The sequence below is a fragment of the Medicago sativa genome, chromosome 4 (assembly GCF_051527215.1).
Source record: "Medicago sativa cultivar Bolivia chromosome 4, Bolivia_mono, whole genome shotgun sequence".
Taxonomy (NCBI): Eukaryota; Viridiplantae; Streptophyta; class Magnoliopsida; order Fabales; family Fabaceae; genus Medicago; species Medicago sativa.
Genome location: NC_140752.1, coordinates 33,983,242 through 33,998,567, shown reverse-complemented (window position 1 = coordinate 33,998,567; position 15,326 = coordinate 33,983,242). Strand labels below are relative to the sequence as shown.

The window sequence follows — 15,326 nt, the reverse complement described above, 5'->3', positions numbered from 1 at the left end:
ATTATTTTCTAAATTAAATTCTTTTATTCAAATATAATTATAATTGTTATGGTTTTGGTTCATCTAGTGACGGATCCAAAAAAATTAATAAGTGGGGTCAAGTTATATCATAAAAATTTACATAAAACTTTATAAACGCGTAAGCATACGAAAGTTATATAAAACTTTATAACGCGTAGCGTCAATCATAACCTTTTTCAACAAATATAAGAATAGTTTATATTATAATCGTGGTTGTATGGTCTTGCCAACGATATGCTCTGAGATAATTGGTTAAAGATTTCATTAAAGAAAATTTTATCTTAAAAATAAGCATTATTTGTATCGATATAATAATTATAACTTTTTATAAAAAAAAACTACTTCTTTTGATTTATTAACTAGTGCTCTTAGAACACTCATTATGATCCTTCTTAGTTTTGTAATTTTTATAGTGTAATAAATAGACTATGTGAAGACAATAATACTATATAAATAGGGGTCAAACTAGATATATATCTAATTTTGGTTTAAAAATACAATACACATGTGGAGGCAAGTGGGGTCGCTTGACCCCATTGCCCCCACACTAATCCGTGTCTGGGTTCATCTTTACGGGAACGTCGCAAGTATAACCCTTGTTGAGGCAGAAATAGTCAAACTTCCTACCGTTACATCATGGGGTCATATCAGAACTTTCGTTTATCAGGGAAAGGTCATAACTAATATGTAAATAGAGTTAATTCCAACAAAGAAGGTAGAGGGGGATTTAAGGATACCCTAATCACCATTAAAATTTGAATCAAACAAACTAATCTCGCATTGTGCAAGACAATTCAAAACTTGCAAAACCCTAAACTCTCTTTATTGTTTTTCTTCTCAAATACATCCTTTTGATTTCTAAGTTGAACAATTTTTTTTGTGGAGACGATAACTTACTGCTTTATTACTTGTTACGATTTGGTGCACTTGCCAATTTGTTCATTAGTGTAATTGAAAAGGATAAGAGTAAAACGTCACAAAATCTATACATATAATGTTAATCAAAATTTAAATAATTTAACGAAGGTCTAAATTTCATAAAAGAAATTGTTCATAATATACAAACGTTAGTGCAATAAAAAGAGCGAACACACATGCACGGGGTGCCTATCTAATACTAGTTTTTTTTTTTTGAGCAAAGGCAAAGTTACTTCATTTCATTCAAAATTAAGGAATACAAAGTAGGCATTACATGATGAAAAATATAGGGGCTAGGATTAGATAGTGATGCCCTAGCAATACTATGAGCAACACCATTTGCTTGCCTCCTAATATACGACACTGCAAAGTCGGGTCTATCGAGTAAGAGACTTCTACATTGGATTACAAGATCACCAAATTCATTGCTTGGAGTAAAATTAGAGTTGATGGCATCAGACATAATTTTAGAATTTGTTTCAAACAGTACAACATGCATCCTATTTGAAAGAGCCACTTTAATAGCATCAAGTAAGCCTAGAGACTCGGCCTCCAAGATTGTGGCTGATGAGTGATAAAAGTCTGATTTTCCAAGCAAAAGAGTTCCCTTAAAGTCGCGAAAGCACATACCAAATCCCATAACAGAATTGTTATTAAAAGCGGCTGCATCTACGTTGCATTTAATCTTGCCTACAGGAGGTTTCATCCAAGTGTGAGCAGAGATTGCATGGTGAACCGGTACCTTTGCTCGCTGCATGTAACACCATTCATTGAGGGTATCCTTTGCTCGAGTGACGGTAAATGATGGGGTAGTATCTGAGGCATCCGAAAGTTTGGAATTATGGCTTTTCCACAAGCTCCATAGGGTCATTGCAACTAGAGTTTGTTGCTGCGGTTGTAACCTGTCAAGTAAGTCAAAAAACATAGCAGCACAATTATTAGCCGTAAGTAGAAGGTCAAGGATGATATGATCGACCCCGAGCAGCGCCCATAAGCTGATTGCTTTCGATCAAATAAAGAAAACATGTATCTGTGATTCAGCCAATTGCTCACACGTTACGCAAGTGCCATCACATGGGATACCGCGGGCAAGAAGATTAGAGCGAGTTGGCAGGCACTGCTGAGCAAGGCGCCAAAGAAAGGCACAAACTCGTGGTGGGATCTGCAATTTCCAAATAGAATTCCAGCGGGAATCATGTTGAGCAGAAGTGGCAGCAACTATAAGGTCAAGGCAGATGTAGTATGCCGATTTGACAGTGTAGGAGCCATCCGTGGTAAGCTTCCAGATGCAGTGGGATCTAATACTAGTTTATATAATACCATTTGACTCTGTTTGCGGATATGTCTGGTCTTAAAGTGAATTTTAACAAGAGTTTATTGGTTGGCATTAATATTGAGAGTCTTGGTTGGTTGAGGCGGCTTCCATATTAAACTGTAAAGTGGGGAAAATTCCATTCTTGTATCTTGGTTTGTCGATCGGAGGAGATCCTCGTAAATTAGCGTTTTGGGCACCTGTGATAGATACTATTAAAACTAGATTGGCGGGGTGGCAAAGTCGCTTTTTATCCTTTGGGGGCAGTTTAATTCTTCTCAAGTCTGTCCTGATATCACTTCCTATCTATGCCCTTTCCTTTTTCAAAGCTCCGTCAGGTATCATTTCTCTTGTTGAATCTATTTTTAATTTTTTTTTGGGGAGGGTGTGAGGTTAACAGGAAAATTTCCTGGATTGCTTGGAGCTCTATTTGTTTAAAAAAGGAAGAAGGAGGTTTGGGGGTGAGACAATTGAAGGAATTTAATATAGCGTTGTTAGACAAATGGTGTTGGAGGATGTTAGTTGATAGAGGTGGGTTTTGGTATAGGGTTTTGGTGGCAAAATATGGTGAGGAGGCTGGGAGGTTGGAGGTTGGGAGCCGGAGAGCTTCTTCTTGGTGGAGGGAGATAGCGAAGATTAGGGATGGGATAGGCGAGATTTACGGGGGCTGGTTTGAAGAGAGGGTATCGAAAGTTCTAGAAGATGGAACTAACACCTTATTTTGGTTGGATAGATGGGTAGGAGATGTTCCTTTATGTAGGAGGTTTGCCCGCTTGTTTGATCTTACAACAAATAAGTATAGTACTGTGGCAGGCATGTGTGTGGCAGGTTGGAGGGATGGAGGCGAGGCATGGAGTTGGAGGAGACGGTTGTGGGTGTGGGAGGAGGAGATGGTAGAGGAGTGTAGGATTTTACTAGCTAATGTTGTTGTTCAATCTAATGTTTCCGACAGGTGGCAATGGGATCCGGACACCCATGACGGATATACAGTCAGAGGTGCATACTATGCTTTGACAGCTATGGCTTCTCCCATTCTTGACACAACAACGAATCTTGTATGGCATAAGCAGGTTCCTTTGAAAGTTTCCATTGTTGCGTGGCGTTTGCTGAAAGATGGGTTACCAACTAAAATAAATCTTCTAAGGCGCGACATTGCTCAGGTACCAGACAATCAGTGCGTGTTTGGGTGCGGTAAGGCAGAGTCTACATCTCATTTATTTCTTCATTGTCACGTCTTTGGGTCTCTTTGGCAGCATATCAGGTCTTGGATTGATGTTTCTGGTGTAGACGCTGAAAATATCCGTGATCATTTTCATCAATTTATTCATTATTCTGGTCATTCAAGAGCTCGTCGTTCATTCTTGCAATTATTATGGCTTCTTTGTATTTGGCTGGTGTGGAATGAAAGAAATAATAGATTGTTCAACAATACTGAAACATCAATTGAGCAGCTCTTAGATAAAGTTAAATTCCATTCGTTATGGTGGCTGAAAGCCAACAAAACCACTTTTGTGTACAATACTCACAATTGGTGGTCGAACCCTTTAGGTTGTCTGGTTGTCGACTGACTGTTTTCTGTTTGTAATTATACTTTGTGATTGTTTGTTTGTCGGGTTGAATCCTTTAGTACACCTTGTACTGAGGAGTTTCCAACGCCGCTGTTAATATATCTTTTTTTTTTTTTTTTTTAAGGATAATATATCTTATTTTGATTTCTTAAAAAAAATAATTATAATACTATATGCTTATTTTTCAGATAAAAAAAATATATTTAATTATCCTTAAAAAATGTCTAATTTAGGCTCATGATGTCTATATAAACTTACTCCAAAACAATTATTGTAAGAAAAGGATGGAATCTACAAGAAATTTCTCTTTAACAATGGTATTCTTTTTGGTTTTTTTAATCATAGCATCAGGTCTAAAACCAACAGGTGATTTGTGGCATTTTTTAGATATTGTTTTTGTCTCTTCTTCTATTTTACCATTCAATTCTTACATATTTTGCTAAAAATATTTTTCTTATGTTTGTGTAGATATTCATATGGAATTACAAGGAAGGAGAATGGCTCGTGAGGTCGGTCCGCCAAGTTGTAAATCAGATTCAGACTGCAAAAATTATAAATGTCCACCGTCATTACCACATTCATATTGTGAAGTTAACAAGTGTACTTGTGGTAATTGATCTAAACCACCCTCATCCAATAAAACCCCTAGTCCAAGACCCGAGTAATGGATGTGATTGGGAATATATGAAATAAGAATTTGAAAAGGTTACCAAATCATATTTTGTATTAAAATCTTACAAAAATTAAATAATAATATTGGTTTCTTTCAAGTTTGACTGAATTGTCAACTTTATTTTGCCTAATATATTAATTAATTAGATATATAAATATTGGAACACATTATCTTTTATTTTTTTTTATTATTATTCATATGATAATGTATAGATGAGTTGGATTCTAGGACAGGACTCAAGACTCATTCATCGTAAAAAAAGCTTTTGTGGTGTTTGGGTCTAGGACTCACATGGTTCAAGGCAAGACTCAAGTTCATAGAGTGTTGATACGACACTCTTGCGAGGTTTGAGACGACTCATTACCAACTAAAAAAACATTAGAGCTTAGTGTGAATTTTGGTGACAACACTTTATAGTGTGATTGTAATAGATATATTTAAGAAAAATCTACGTTGTTTTTTTTTTTCGATCACAAAAAATCTACGTTGTTAATACATATTATATTTAGAATATTACATTCACCTCCCCTAATATTTTATCAAAAGACACTCACACCCCTTCTAATTTGAAAAACACCTATTCACCTCCCTTGGATTAACACAACTTGATTTGTTTTTTCTCACCACTTGTTTTCAAGATAATGCTTAAATTTATGGTGGAAGATGGAGTTTTTTTATTATATCCAATGGGAGGTTTTCTTGTGCACCATTAAGTAATTGTCAAAGGGAAGAAAGGTCCTTATTCATGGAACAATTATGAGAGATTGATTTTTTTTTACCAAAACATATCTATATCTATTAATTGTTTTATAAGAGGTGAAATTCTGGTCAATAGAATACTTGACCAAAAAATATATTCAATACAAAGCATCAAGCCCTATTAATTCTTGATGTTGAAAAATTCGATGTACATTGTTCATTATTAAATAATTACACTTATAGAATTATTTTATTTTTTTACATGAGTCATATAAATTTTTTTGTTGGTTTTTATATCTTTCAATATAAATTAGACACCAAATCATATCATATAAAATATGATTTTTTTTTTTTAGGGATAAAATATGAATTTGAAAAGGTTACTAAATCATATTTTGTATTAAAATCATAGAAAAATGAAATAAATATATTGGTTTCCTTCAAGTTTGACTAGATTTTTTTTTTTTTTACTGATGGTTTGACTACCATTGTTAACTTTATTTTGTGTAACATATTATTTTTTATTTATTGATAGGATAAGGTATGAGTGAGTTGGGTTCCAGGATTCACCAAGTTTAGAATATGGCTCAAGAATCATTGAGCGGAAAAAAAAAAGTTTTTGTGGAACTCGGTTTTAGGACTCACATGGTTTAGGGTAAGACTCAAGGCTCTTAGAGCGTTGATATGCTTACGAGGTATGAGACAACTCGTTACCAACTAAACTAACATGAGAGCTTAGTGTGATTTTTTGTGACAACACTTCGTAGTTTGATTGTAATAGATATATTCAAGAAAAATTTACATTGTTTATACATATAATTTAGAAAAAATTACACTCACCTCCCATAATATTTTACCAAAAGACACTCACAATCCTTCTAGTTTGGAAAAAACACGTTCACCTCCCTTAAATTAACACAACTTGATTTGTTTTTTCTCACTATTGCTTGGAATATGTAATCTACCTTTCCCCTTGCCACATAAACACCATTTCAGCAACTTGCTTCTTTCTTTAACACAAAACAAGCATCGCAGTCATTATTTTACGACTTTTTTTTGTCATGAGGAGTGCTAGCAACACTCTCTTTTCAACACTTTCTCCCACACTCACTTTCTAATTGGCTTAAATCATGGTGGGTCTCACACTTTGGAAATGGGTTCCACTTAAAGTGGTGGGTCATATATTGGTTTTATCCAATAAGAGAATAAGTGTTGAAGAGAGTGTTGAAAAGAGAGTGTCCCTAACATTCGTCTTTTCGTCATTTGTCTATAAATTCCTTTTAATTAGCCAATTTTTATGCCAGGATACCATAGAAAATTATGTTATGAGTATCTATTAATTTGCAACCTGATCAACAATAGAATCCTTAAGTTTGTAATCATGATTATTCAACCAGTGCTATGCATCGCGAGCAATTGTCTCATGATTGCATAGCGAATTGATCTCAACCAATAAAAGTTTTTGCTGGCCGGAATAAAGGGGGGTGGGGTAAATGGTATACCAATCAAAATACTTGAAAGCCGTAATCCATGAGTTCGGAATGATTTCGCTTGATTTTTTTCCCTCAATATATCATTTTCCTTTTTTATTTTACCTAATGGGGAGTTTTTGCTGTGCACCATGAAGTAACCGTGTTTCTCATGGAAGAACTAAGAGAGGTGGATTTTATTTTATTTTTACCGAAAAATATCCACATCCATTAATTATTTCATAAGAGGTGAAATTCTGGTTACTAGAATATACTTGACCAAAAAATATATTTAAACTTCAATACAAAGCATCAAGCCCTATTAATTCTTGATGTCGAAAAATTCAATGTACATTGTTCATCATTAAATAATTACACATATAGAATTCTTTATTTTTTTTACATGAGTCATATAGAATTTTTTGTTGGTTTTTATTTTCAATATAAATTAGGCAAATACCCGTATTCCTGCACGAATTTGTTATATATATATATATATATATATATATATATATATATATATATATATATATATATATATATATATATATATATATTGTTGGAACATTTGGTGTGAAGATGGAAAGAAATTGGAAGGTTGGAAGATTAAGCACCAAGTTATTAAACTTTGATCTAGTGTTGTGTGAATTGAAAAAATAGAGTGTGGAGGTCCCACATAAAATAGAACACACACATTAGTAGTGTTTAAATTGCGGTATTTAATTTTAAATACCCGATAATGATGAAAATAATAGTAATTATTATTTTTAATTCATGGATATCACTCCCCATAATTTTAGTTTATGTTCGTTGTGATAAGATTGAGAATCCAACTGAATTTCATATCTTTCATTCGTTAGTGGATTTGTTTCTTTTTGAACTTATCCGATTAATCTGTTACTTGAGCTGATCTGTGGGTTGCTTAATTTTTAAGTTACTTAATTCTTAAGTTTCTCCAAATTAGTTACAAACTCTCCCTATAAAAGGAGAGTTCACCTAGTTCAAAAATCACACCAAAGAGTTTCATTGAGTTGTCGGGAACGCTTTCTCTCTTCTCCCTTGTGTTGACGAGTCTTTCTTCTCTTCATCTCCTTTTTCTGTCCCTTCGAAATTAAGAGTGTTCTTAAGATCATAGTCCCTTTTTCGGTTTAATGTCCCTTCGGAATTAAGAATGGTCTTAAAAACATAGTCCCTTCGATAATATACGTCCCTTCGGAATAAAGAGTACTTTTAAGATCATAGTCCTTATTTGGAATAACAATGTCCCGTCGGAATTAACAATGATCTTAACGGTATATAAAAATTATTTCAATATTTTTCTATTTGAGGAGAAATGGTGGTATCACCATATTTGAGTGGTCGTAGCACCATATTGATAGTTTGGAGAACTTAAAGGTTAGAATGGTGGTAACACCATATTTGAGTGGTCTCAGTACCATAATAGAGTGGTAACAGTACCATATTAAAGTGGTTTCAGTATTAAAAAGTGATCTTAGTACCATATTTGAGGGTGTAATTCTCGAACGGTTTTCTACAGTGTAGTAGTTAACCGCACAGTTGTAGCTGGGCTTGTTTTATCTTGGAGGCGGTGTGGTTGATAGTCTGGCTTGCACAATTTTGGGCAGTGCCACGAAACGTCTTAAAGAGAGCGACCTAGTCGTGACTCAACCTAGTAACAACTTCGGTAGATAATAGAATTTGGAAATCTATTGTACCAAAAAAAAAGAATTTGGAAATCTAAATACAATAGTTTGGAAATCCAAAAACAACATATATACTCCCTCCGGTCCTTATTATAAGAAACAATTAATTTTTTTGGTTCATTGTGCAAGTGATGTATCTAGTCTAAATTTACAATAAAGATACATTAATTATTCTATGAATCTAAAAAGTCAACTTTTTCTTATAATAAGGATCGGAGGGAGTATATATTATGTTAAGTGTTGGCAAAATATGAAAAAATGTTTTTTAAGCTAAAAAAACATATATCAATAGTTCTTATCCAGTATTAAGTATGCACAAGTATGACAAAACAAAGTGCAAATACTCCATAAGAGAAGAAAAAAAGTTAACCCCCCTAAAAGATGCCACACAACTCCTTCAACAATAAAACAAATTATGAAATGGGTACATTACAAACCCTATGATATTGTATCACATTAGATAGCCATTGCATAAGTCATAATAGAATCTTTTTACTTTGGAGTTAATATCTTTCCAAGCAAAAACACAATTTTTGCGAGCTTTCCAAATAGTCCAAATTGTGCTTAGTTGGATGATGATTATTCCATAACATCCAAGTAAACAAACAAACCTTAAAAGGAACCACTTTATTCAAGATAAAGGAACTAAGTTGTGTTCATTCACCTCTATCCACATGAGATAGAAGTCTGTAAGAATCCTTGCCTGTAAGAAACATTATTTTACAAAAAGAAGTTATCCAATTCGGCACAACATTCCAAAACTAAATCTTGTTTCCCAAGCAAAAAGCCATTTCCATGGACCTCCCACCATATTCTAAAGTATGAAGTTAAAGAGAATTTTACAAGAAGATAAGAAAATTAAGATTTGATAAATGAGAACTATGTGAGCTTCAAATTAAAGTTGATAAACATTGATAGAACAACGTGAATACTTTGAATGGTTTGAAGGAATTGACTAAGGTTTAATTGGTGATCCTAAGACGATTGAACTTTAAGCTAGTAAATTTTAATTAGCTAGGTTTGGATGGACTTATGTGCTAGGAAGTGTGGTAGTAAGGGCTAAATATTTTAAGTTATTAATTGAAGTAATTGAGGATTTATTAGAAACGATGTATTATGAAGGTACGACTAGATGGGATTCCCTTAGTAAGTTATTCATGTGATTGAAGTGACATATGTTTAAAGCTTATGTTGTGTTTTAGAATCACTATCCTTACAATTATATGTACTTGGTGGTTAGTATTTCTCTCAATTTAGACAATGCATACATCATATATAACAGTTACATTATGAAATACACAACAGCACAATAATCAAATATGCATTCAGCCATGAAATAATAAGGTGTTTGTTAAGGGTTATAACATGGACAAGGTACAAAAAGTAATTGTCTTTCTAGATTCAAAAGCCTAAAATAATAGAGTATCTATTATTTATATACAACTATTTACATTGTCATACTCTCCTAATTCGTTATCATTTCCCATTGATTCATGTTGTGAATATTACATTCTTCAAAACTTTATCTTTGAATATTATTTTTATTTAATTAACATGTTTTAATGAACATGTCGAATCAAATTTTGATAAAGCATTGCATTCAAAGTCATGTTGAAATTCAAGGTATTTATAATTGATTCCAACTTAAAGCATCTTTTTAACATCCCATACTGCTTTTAAGATTATCGACTAACCCCACAAACCAACACGAGTCTTTTCAGCGTATTTTGTCCCCATTCACACGCTTTTCGGAAAACTTCCTAGAATGTCACCCATCCAAAAATTGCTCCAAGTAAAGCACGCTTAACTATGAAGTTCTTATGGTTTGGGTTGCCGAAAAGAAGATGCATCTTGTTGATATAGGTAGTACCAAAACAATTCTTATAAGCCTTCTTCAACCATGCAGTCTCATACCTACACGGCTTCAGGATCTCTCTCATTCCGATGTGATTCAATTTTGCCTAGAAGCTTCTAGGAGCCGGACCACTCCCCGACCTCATCAGCCTCGAGCGTTACATGCCCATCAAGCGGAGGCGTTACATGCCCACTAACTTCAGCTTGGTTCGTCCTCGAACCACATCGTATTCGGAGAGATCTAGTATGATACCACTTGTAGCATTCCATATTGCTTCAGTGGATAAGCGTGCTTGACTTGGAGCCAGTTTAGGAAGGGTGACCTTCTGGGAAGTTTTCCGGAAAGCGTGCAAGTGAGGATAAAACACGCTGAAAAGACTCGTGTTGGTTTGTGGGGTCGGTCGGCAATCCTAAAAGCAGTTTGGGATATTACACTTTACATTTTTATTTAAACAAATTATTCTTTTAATAACCATAGTAACAAAAAAAATTCCATTTTTCATTTTTTTTAAAAGAAGAAAACTATATAAAGTAAATATTAACAAATTTAATGGGAAAAAAAATTCTTTTTTTGACTGAAAACAGAGAAATGCGATTTGCGATTTGCTGAATGCAATTTGCTGAAACTTGCTTTTCGCAATCGTGTTTAGCTTCTAGTTGTTTCAATCGCGTTTCCTTTTGAACAGTTCAGGAACAAACACCATTACAAAACTCTTCTAGGGTTTGATGTTTCCCACTATTTCCCAATCACACAAACCCTTCTATTTGTTTTCAACATCTGTTTCTGGTATTGGTTCTGACCTTTCTTTCTTCAGTCGGTGCCCTGGAATTTGATTGGCAGTCGGAACATGCGGCACCGACGACACTGTCACATAGCGCAAGGGTGTAACCCTCACAATTGGTGAAGACATTTTCACCTGCACAATCCTTTGACCAGGTCCTGACAGCTTCACATACTTATGTATCAAATGAAGACCTTCCGCAACTGTCTATTAGAGGAGAGGCAGTCAGTATACGTATCTCTCAAGTGTCATATGAGTAGGGAGTTGAGTTATGTAAGAGGAATCTCCGAGGGAGACTGGTATTGAGCAAGGGCGACAAGTTCTATTCTTCGAATAAAATTCAGCTGAAGCTTCAAAAATTATCGAAGACCGCATGTCCTTGGTCCTTGCTATCCTTAGGTAGGGGTTATTATGAGTTATTCTTTTCCTCCGAAACCGATATGCTGACAGTCTAGGCAATGGGAACTATCCATCTGAAGCCAAGCATTTTGAGACTTTTTGAATGGACAAGGGACTTTAATATGAATCATCAAAAGAATACTCATATGAATTTTGGATATGAGTATAAAGAAGTGAAAAAGATGATGATGAGCGAGAATATGAAGTAGGTGCTTTTCGAGTAACTGACGAAGTCAAACTTAATCTCCATAAACCAACGATGAGCTTAGGAGTATTGTTAATTGAAGAGTGAGAGAGTCATGGTAATCAAATAACTTATGGTGAATGTTATATAAGAACGTATGAAGTGTAAAAACAAATAAAGAATATAGTGTAGTCGAATTAGGGGATCGTAGATGAAATATAAGGAAGAATAGAGAGTTGTGAATTAAGTAATGAAAGATAATAGGAATGATGATAGAGATGAATAAGATGGGAATCGATTAGAAGAGAGAAATTAAGATGAATAGGAAAGCGGATAAGAGGTAATAGTTATAATGTTTGACGATAATAATAATGATCGGTATCGAGAGAATAAAAACTTGAATTATAATGAAGCCTCGGCGAGGGAAGTTTATGAAGTCGAAAGTAATGATAAGGTGCGATAATAACTTTAGATTAGAACGAGATTCAGATTAGGAGAGTGGTTGACGTATAGATGACGATGAATGTGAGGACGAAGTAGTAAGATGTAAAGTCGCGTTAATGAGAAGAATAATTATGAAGGAGTTAATGACGATGGTGAGGTAGAACCTAGTTGTAAAGGGAGGAGATGTTATCATAACGAATAAGTAAACAACTTAAGACTACGAATGAGGAATATGGTATGATATCATAAAAAAGTATATATAGATCCTAGAATAGATGAGAGAATAGAGTATGTCTGTGAGATGGATATAAAATAAAATAGAGGGATAATGACGTAGAAATGCGTCGCGCGTAAGGGTTGGATTAATGAAGGGATAATGTGGTGATATAAATGTCTTGAGAGAAACAAAATGTTGAGGAGTCTTAGGACTGTAATGAAGAGTGATGATGAGTACTATTGTGTAAACTTATAAATACGTGCGATGAAAGTTGATGAAGTCTATATCATAAAGATGCCAAGAGTGATGATGACTATATTACGATATGAGAAGAACCGATGATGTTTATATCATAATGATGACGAGATTGGTGAAGTTTATTTCTAATAAAAGATGGGAGTGAGGGAGTTAAAGATCATAGAAATAAGAATAGGTGTTGTTTGTTTATATGGGTGATGAACTTGGAGATGTTTAAGGAGCATAAGGACGATAATTGTAACGTGTATTTTAGTTGATGAAGAAAATAAAGAGGTTTAAAGTAATTACGATGGTGATGTTGTAATGTTTAATAATATTTGGTGATGTAAGTGGTGATGGTTATATATGGTGATGTTTAGAGAGTATGGTGATGAAATGGTGAGAATATTTATAATTGGTGAAGAAAATGGTGATGTTTAATTATGGTGATGTTCTTGTTTATGTTGTGGTGTTTTGCATATTAGGGAGAGTTGTTCATTAATGAATGATGTATTGATGATGTGTTGATGCGTATTTACTAGACGAGTCGGTCCCCATGCATGCATACTAGAATTGAGTCTAGGAAAAATGGTGATGAATTGGTGATGAAAAGTCCAGTAATATATCTCTGGCAATTTGGTGATGAAAAGTCTAGTAACATATCTCTGGCAACTCGGTGATGATAGGTGTGGTACCACATTCATATAGGTCTTAGGATGAGTCCATATGCATTTAAATGACGTACTTGTTCTTGATATTTTTAAATGTGAAGTGTAATGTGATGGTGTGATATACGACATGTTGAGAAAGAATAATAGATGTTGATGATCTTGTAATGGTGGAATATTGTTCTTATGATATTTCAATATTGTGAATGTTTCCTTATAATTTGTTATGGCTGGATTTGTCACCCATTTCTTGTTGTTGTATTTATGGTGTCTGTACCCGTGGGGTACAGATACTTAAGACGAGGAGATCTAGTTGTGGGACGCTTAGAAGGTTGCGACGGGACTTATCTTCTGTCAATTTTATTTTAGTGATGATTAGACATGTAGTCGAATATAAGCTCTGATATGTAACACCAGGGTTGGGATTGACGATGATTTTATTTATCTTTGAGTTTAACTCTTGAGAACTATAGTTATTTCTATTTCGAAGTTGAATGAAAAGAGAAATTTTTATTAATGAGATCGGAGAATTGTTTTCTGTTGTTGAAATTATTATTTAAAAGAAAAATTTATGCTAGTAACATCCTAATTATTAAATTTATTCATATTATTTAATAATTATCGTCGGGAAATAGGGTGTTACATAGTTGGTATCAGAGCAGGTCTGTCCATCCGACCTAGGTTATATTTTTGTGTTATGTCCCCACAGGCGACATGTGTGTAGACACTGTCGAAGCCTGATTATGTTAATACTTGTTTAGTTGTGGATGGTTCATAAGAGGATAGTTAGGAGGAGTAAGGAATAGGTGTATCAGGGTAGAATAAGAGGAGGAGGTTTTATCCAGAGCAGTTACCTACGAGTAATTTTCGAGGGCGAAAATTCTTTAAGTAGGGGAGAGTTGTAACACCCCAATTTTATTTTTTAATTAATTCCATGAATTTTAATAGGTGAAGTGTTGGTTAATATTATTATTGATGCTAATTTAGCTTGAATGTTATTTTGTTGTTAAGAAGATAGAATATTGATGAGGATTGATAACTAGTATGCGAATTTAAATTAAATAAAGAGAGGAATCAAAACAAAATAAAATAGTGTCGGAGGTGTAGAATATAAGTTTCAAATAAGTGGGGGGGGGGGGGGGGGGGGGGTGGGAGTAAAAGAATAGTGAACAGAGGAGAAGAACATTATAACAAGTGATTAACCTAATTATAAATAGAAACATTAGGAGTTAAAAGAGACACTTTTGCTGAACGTGGAAAATAGAAAAGATGGGAGGAGAAAAGGAGAAACCCTAGTTGCGACAGAATCAAGCAAAAACTGGAATTTTGAGGGAATCGAGGTAAGGGGGAGAATCTTTACACTTTAGGGTATCTTAATCTATGATGGGAGACATGTTGTTGTTGTTATGATGTTAATTTTGATGAGAGAATGATGACGAACGAATTGAAAGATGAAGTTGAAAGATGAGAATCAAGGAAAACTAGTTTAGGTTTTTTGAATTGAGTTCTTAGTCTTAAAAAGAGTAGATAATCTAGTAGGTTAACAAATTATTAGTGTTTGAATGATAGGGTAATCATGGAGTTAAGATTAGGGTCGAGTTTAGAGAGTTTATGGTCGAAAACAGAGTTAGGAAAGGTAAGGCGAAATCGCAAAAAAATCTGTGATTTTCGTAACCGAAAATAAAAATAAAAACTAGGTCTTTTCCGTTCCGAATTTAATTTTGGTGTCTTCATGAAAGTTGTAGCTATGAATGTTAGCTTTAATTGGGCGTTGGTTTGACCTCATTCCAACGTCTATAACTCTATATATGATCAAAACACTACACAGTGGTCAACAATGTCGTGCTCTTTTAGATTTCTGTAACCGAACAACAAAAATAAAAACCGGGTCTTTTCTGTTCATAATTAGGTTCTTATGTATTCATGAAAGTTGTAGATATAGATGTTAAATTTCACTAGCCTTTGGAGGGACTCTATTTAAGTATCTATAACTCAAGATAAGATGAAAATACTACATAGGGGTCATCAGGGTCGTTCTTTTCCCCAAACATAGGAAAATCAATTTTTTCTGCCACTTTATGTTCCGAAGTAGGTTTGGGAGTATTCATGAAAGTTGTAGATGTGTGTGTTAGATTTAATTACCCATTGGTTTGAGTCCATTATTACCTCTAGAACTTG

The 15,326-nt window shown here is 34.1% G+C and overlaps 2 protein-coding genes and 1 long non-coding RNA gene across 3 annotated transcripts; 2 read left to right on the top strand and 1 right to left on the bottom strand.

Moving 5' to 3' along the window:
* Positions 1–1,168: 1,168 nt before the first annotated feature.
* On the bottom strand, positions 1,169–2,136 carry LOC146928930 (uncharacterized). The gene is made up of 2 exons (XM_085707169.1): positions 2,000–2,136; positions 1,169–1,841 (listed from the first exon to the last, which is right to left on the bottom strand). Exons 1-2 carry the CDS (start codon positions 2,134–2,136, stop codon positions 1,169–1,171), a joined length of 810 nt encoding a protein of 269 aa, XP_085563295.1.
* A 630-nt stretch (positions 2,137–2,766) lies between these two features.
* On the top strand, positions 2,767–3,819 carry LOC146928929 (uncharacterized). The gene has a single exon (XM_085707168.1). It carries the CDS (start codon positions 2,767–2,769, stop codon positions 3,817–3,819), a length of 1,053 nt encoding a protein of 350 aa, XP_085563294.1.
* A 291-nt stretch (positions 3,820–4,110) lies between these two features.
* LOC146928928 (uncharacterized) lies at positions 4,111–4,595 on the top strand. Its single transcript, XR_015008224.1, has 2 exons — positions 4,111–4,185; positions 4,288–4,595. It is a non-coding gene; the product is annotated as an uncharacterized LOC146928928 (long non-coding RNA).
* Positions 4,596–15,326: the final 10,731 nt, after the last annotated feature.

Coding starts and splice junctions, on each gene's coding strand:
- LOC146928929 (XM_085707168.1), top strand. CDS start 2,767: ATGTTAGTTGATAGAGGTGGGTTTTGGTATAGGGTTTTGGTGGCAAAA.
- LOC146928930 (XM_085707169.1), bottom strand. CDS start 2,136: ATGATTCCCGCTGGAATTCTATTTGGAAATTGCAGATCCCACCACGAG. Junction 1,842..1,999: donor TCCCATGTGATGGCACTTGC/GTAACGTGTGAG, acceptor CTTACTTGACAG/GTTACAACCGCAGCAACAAA.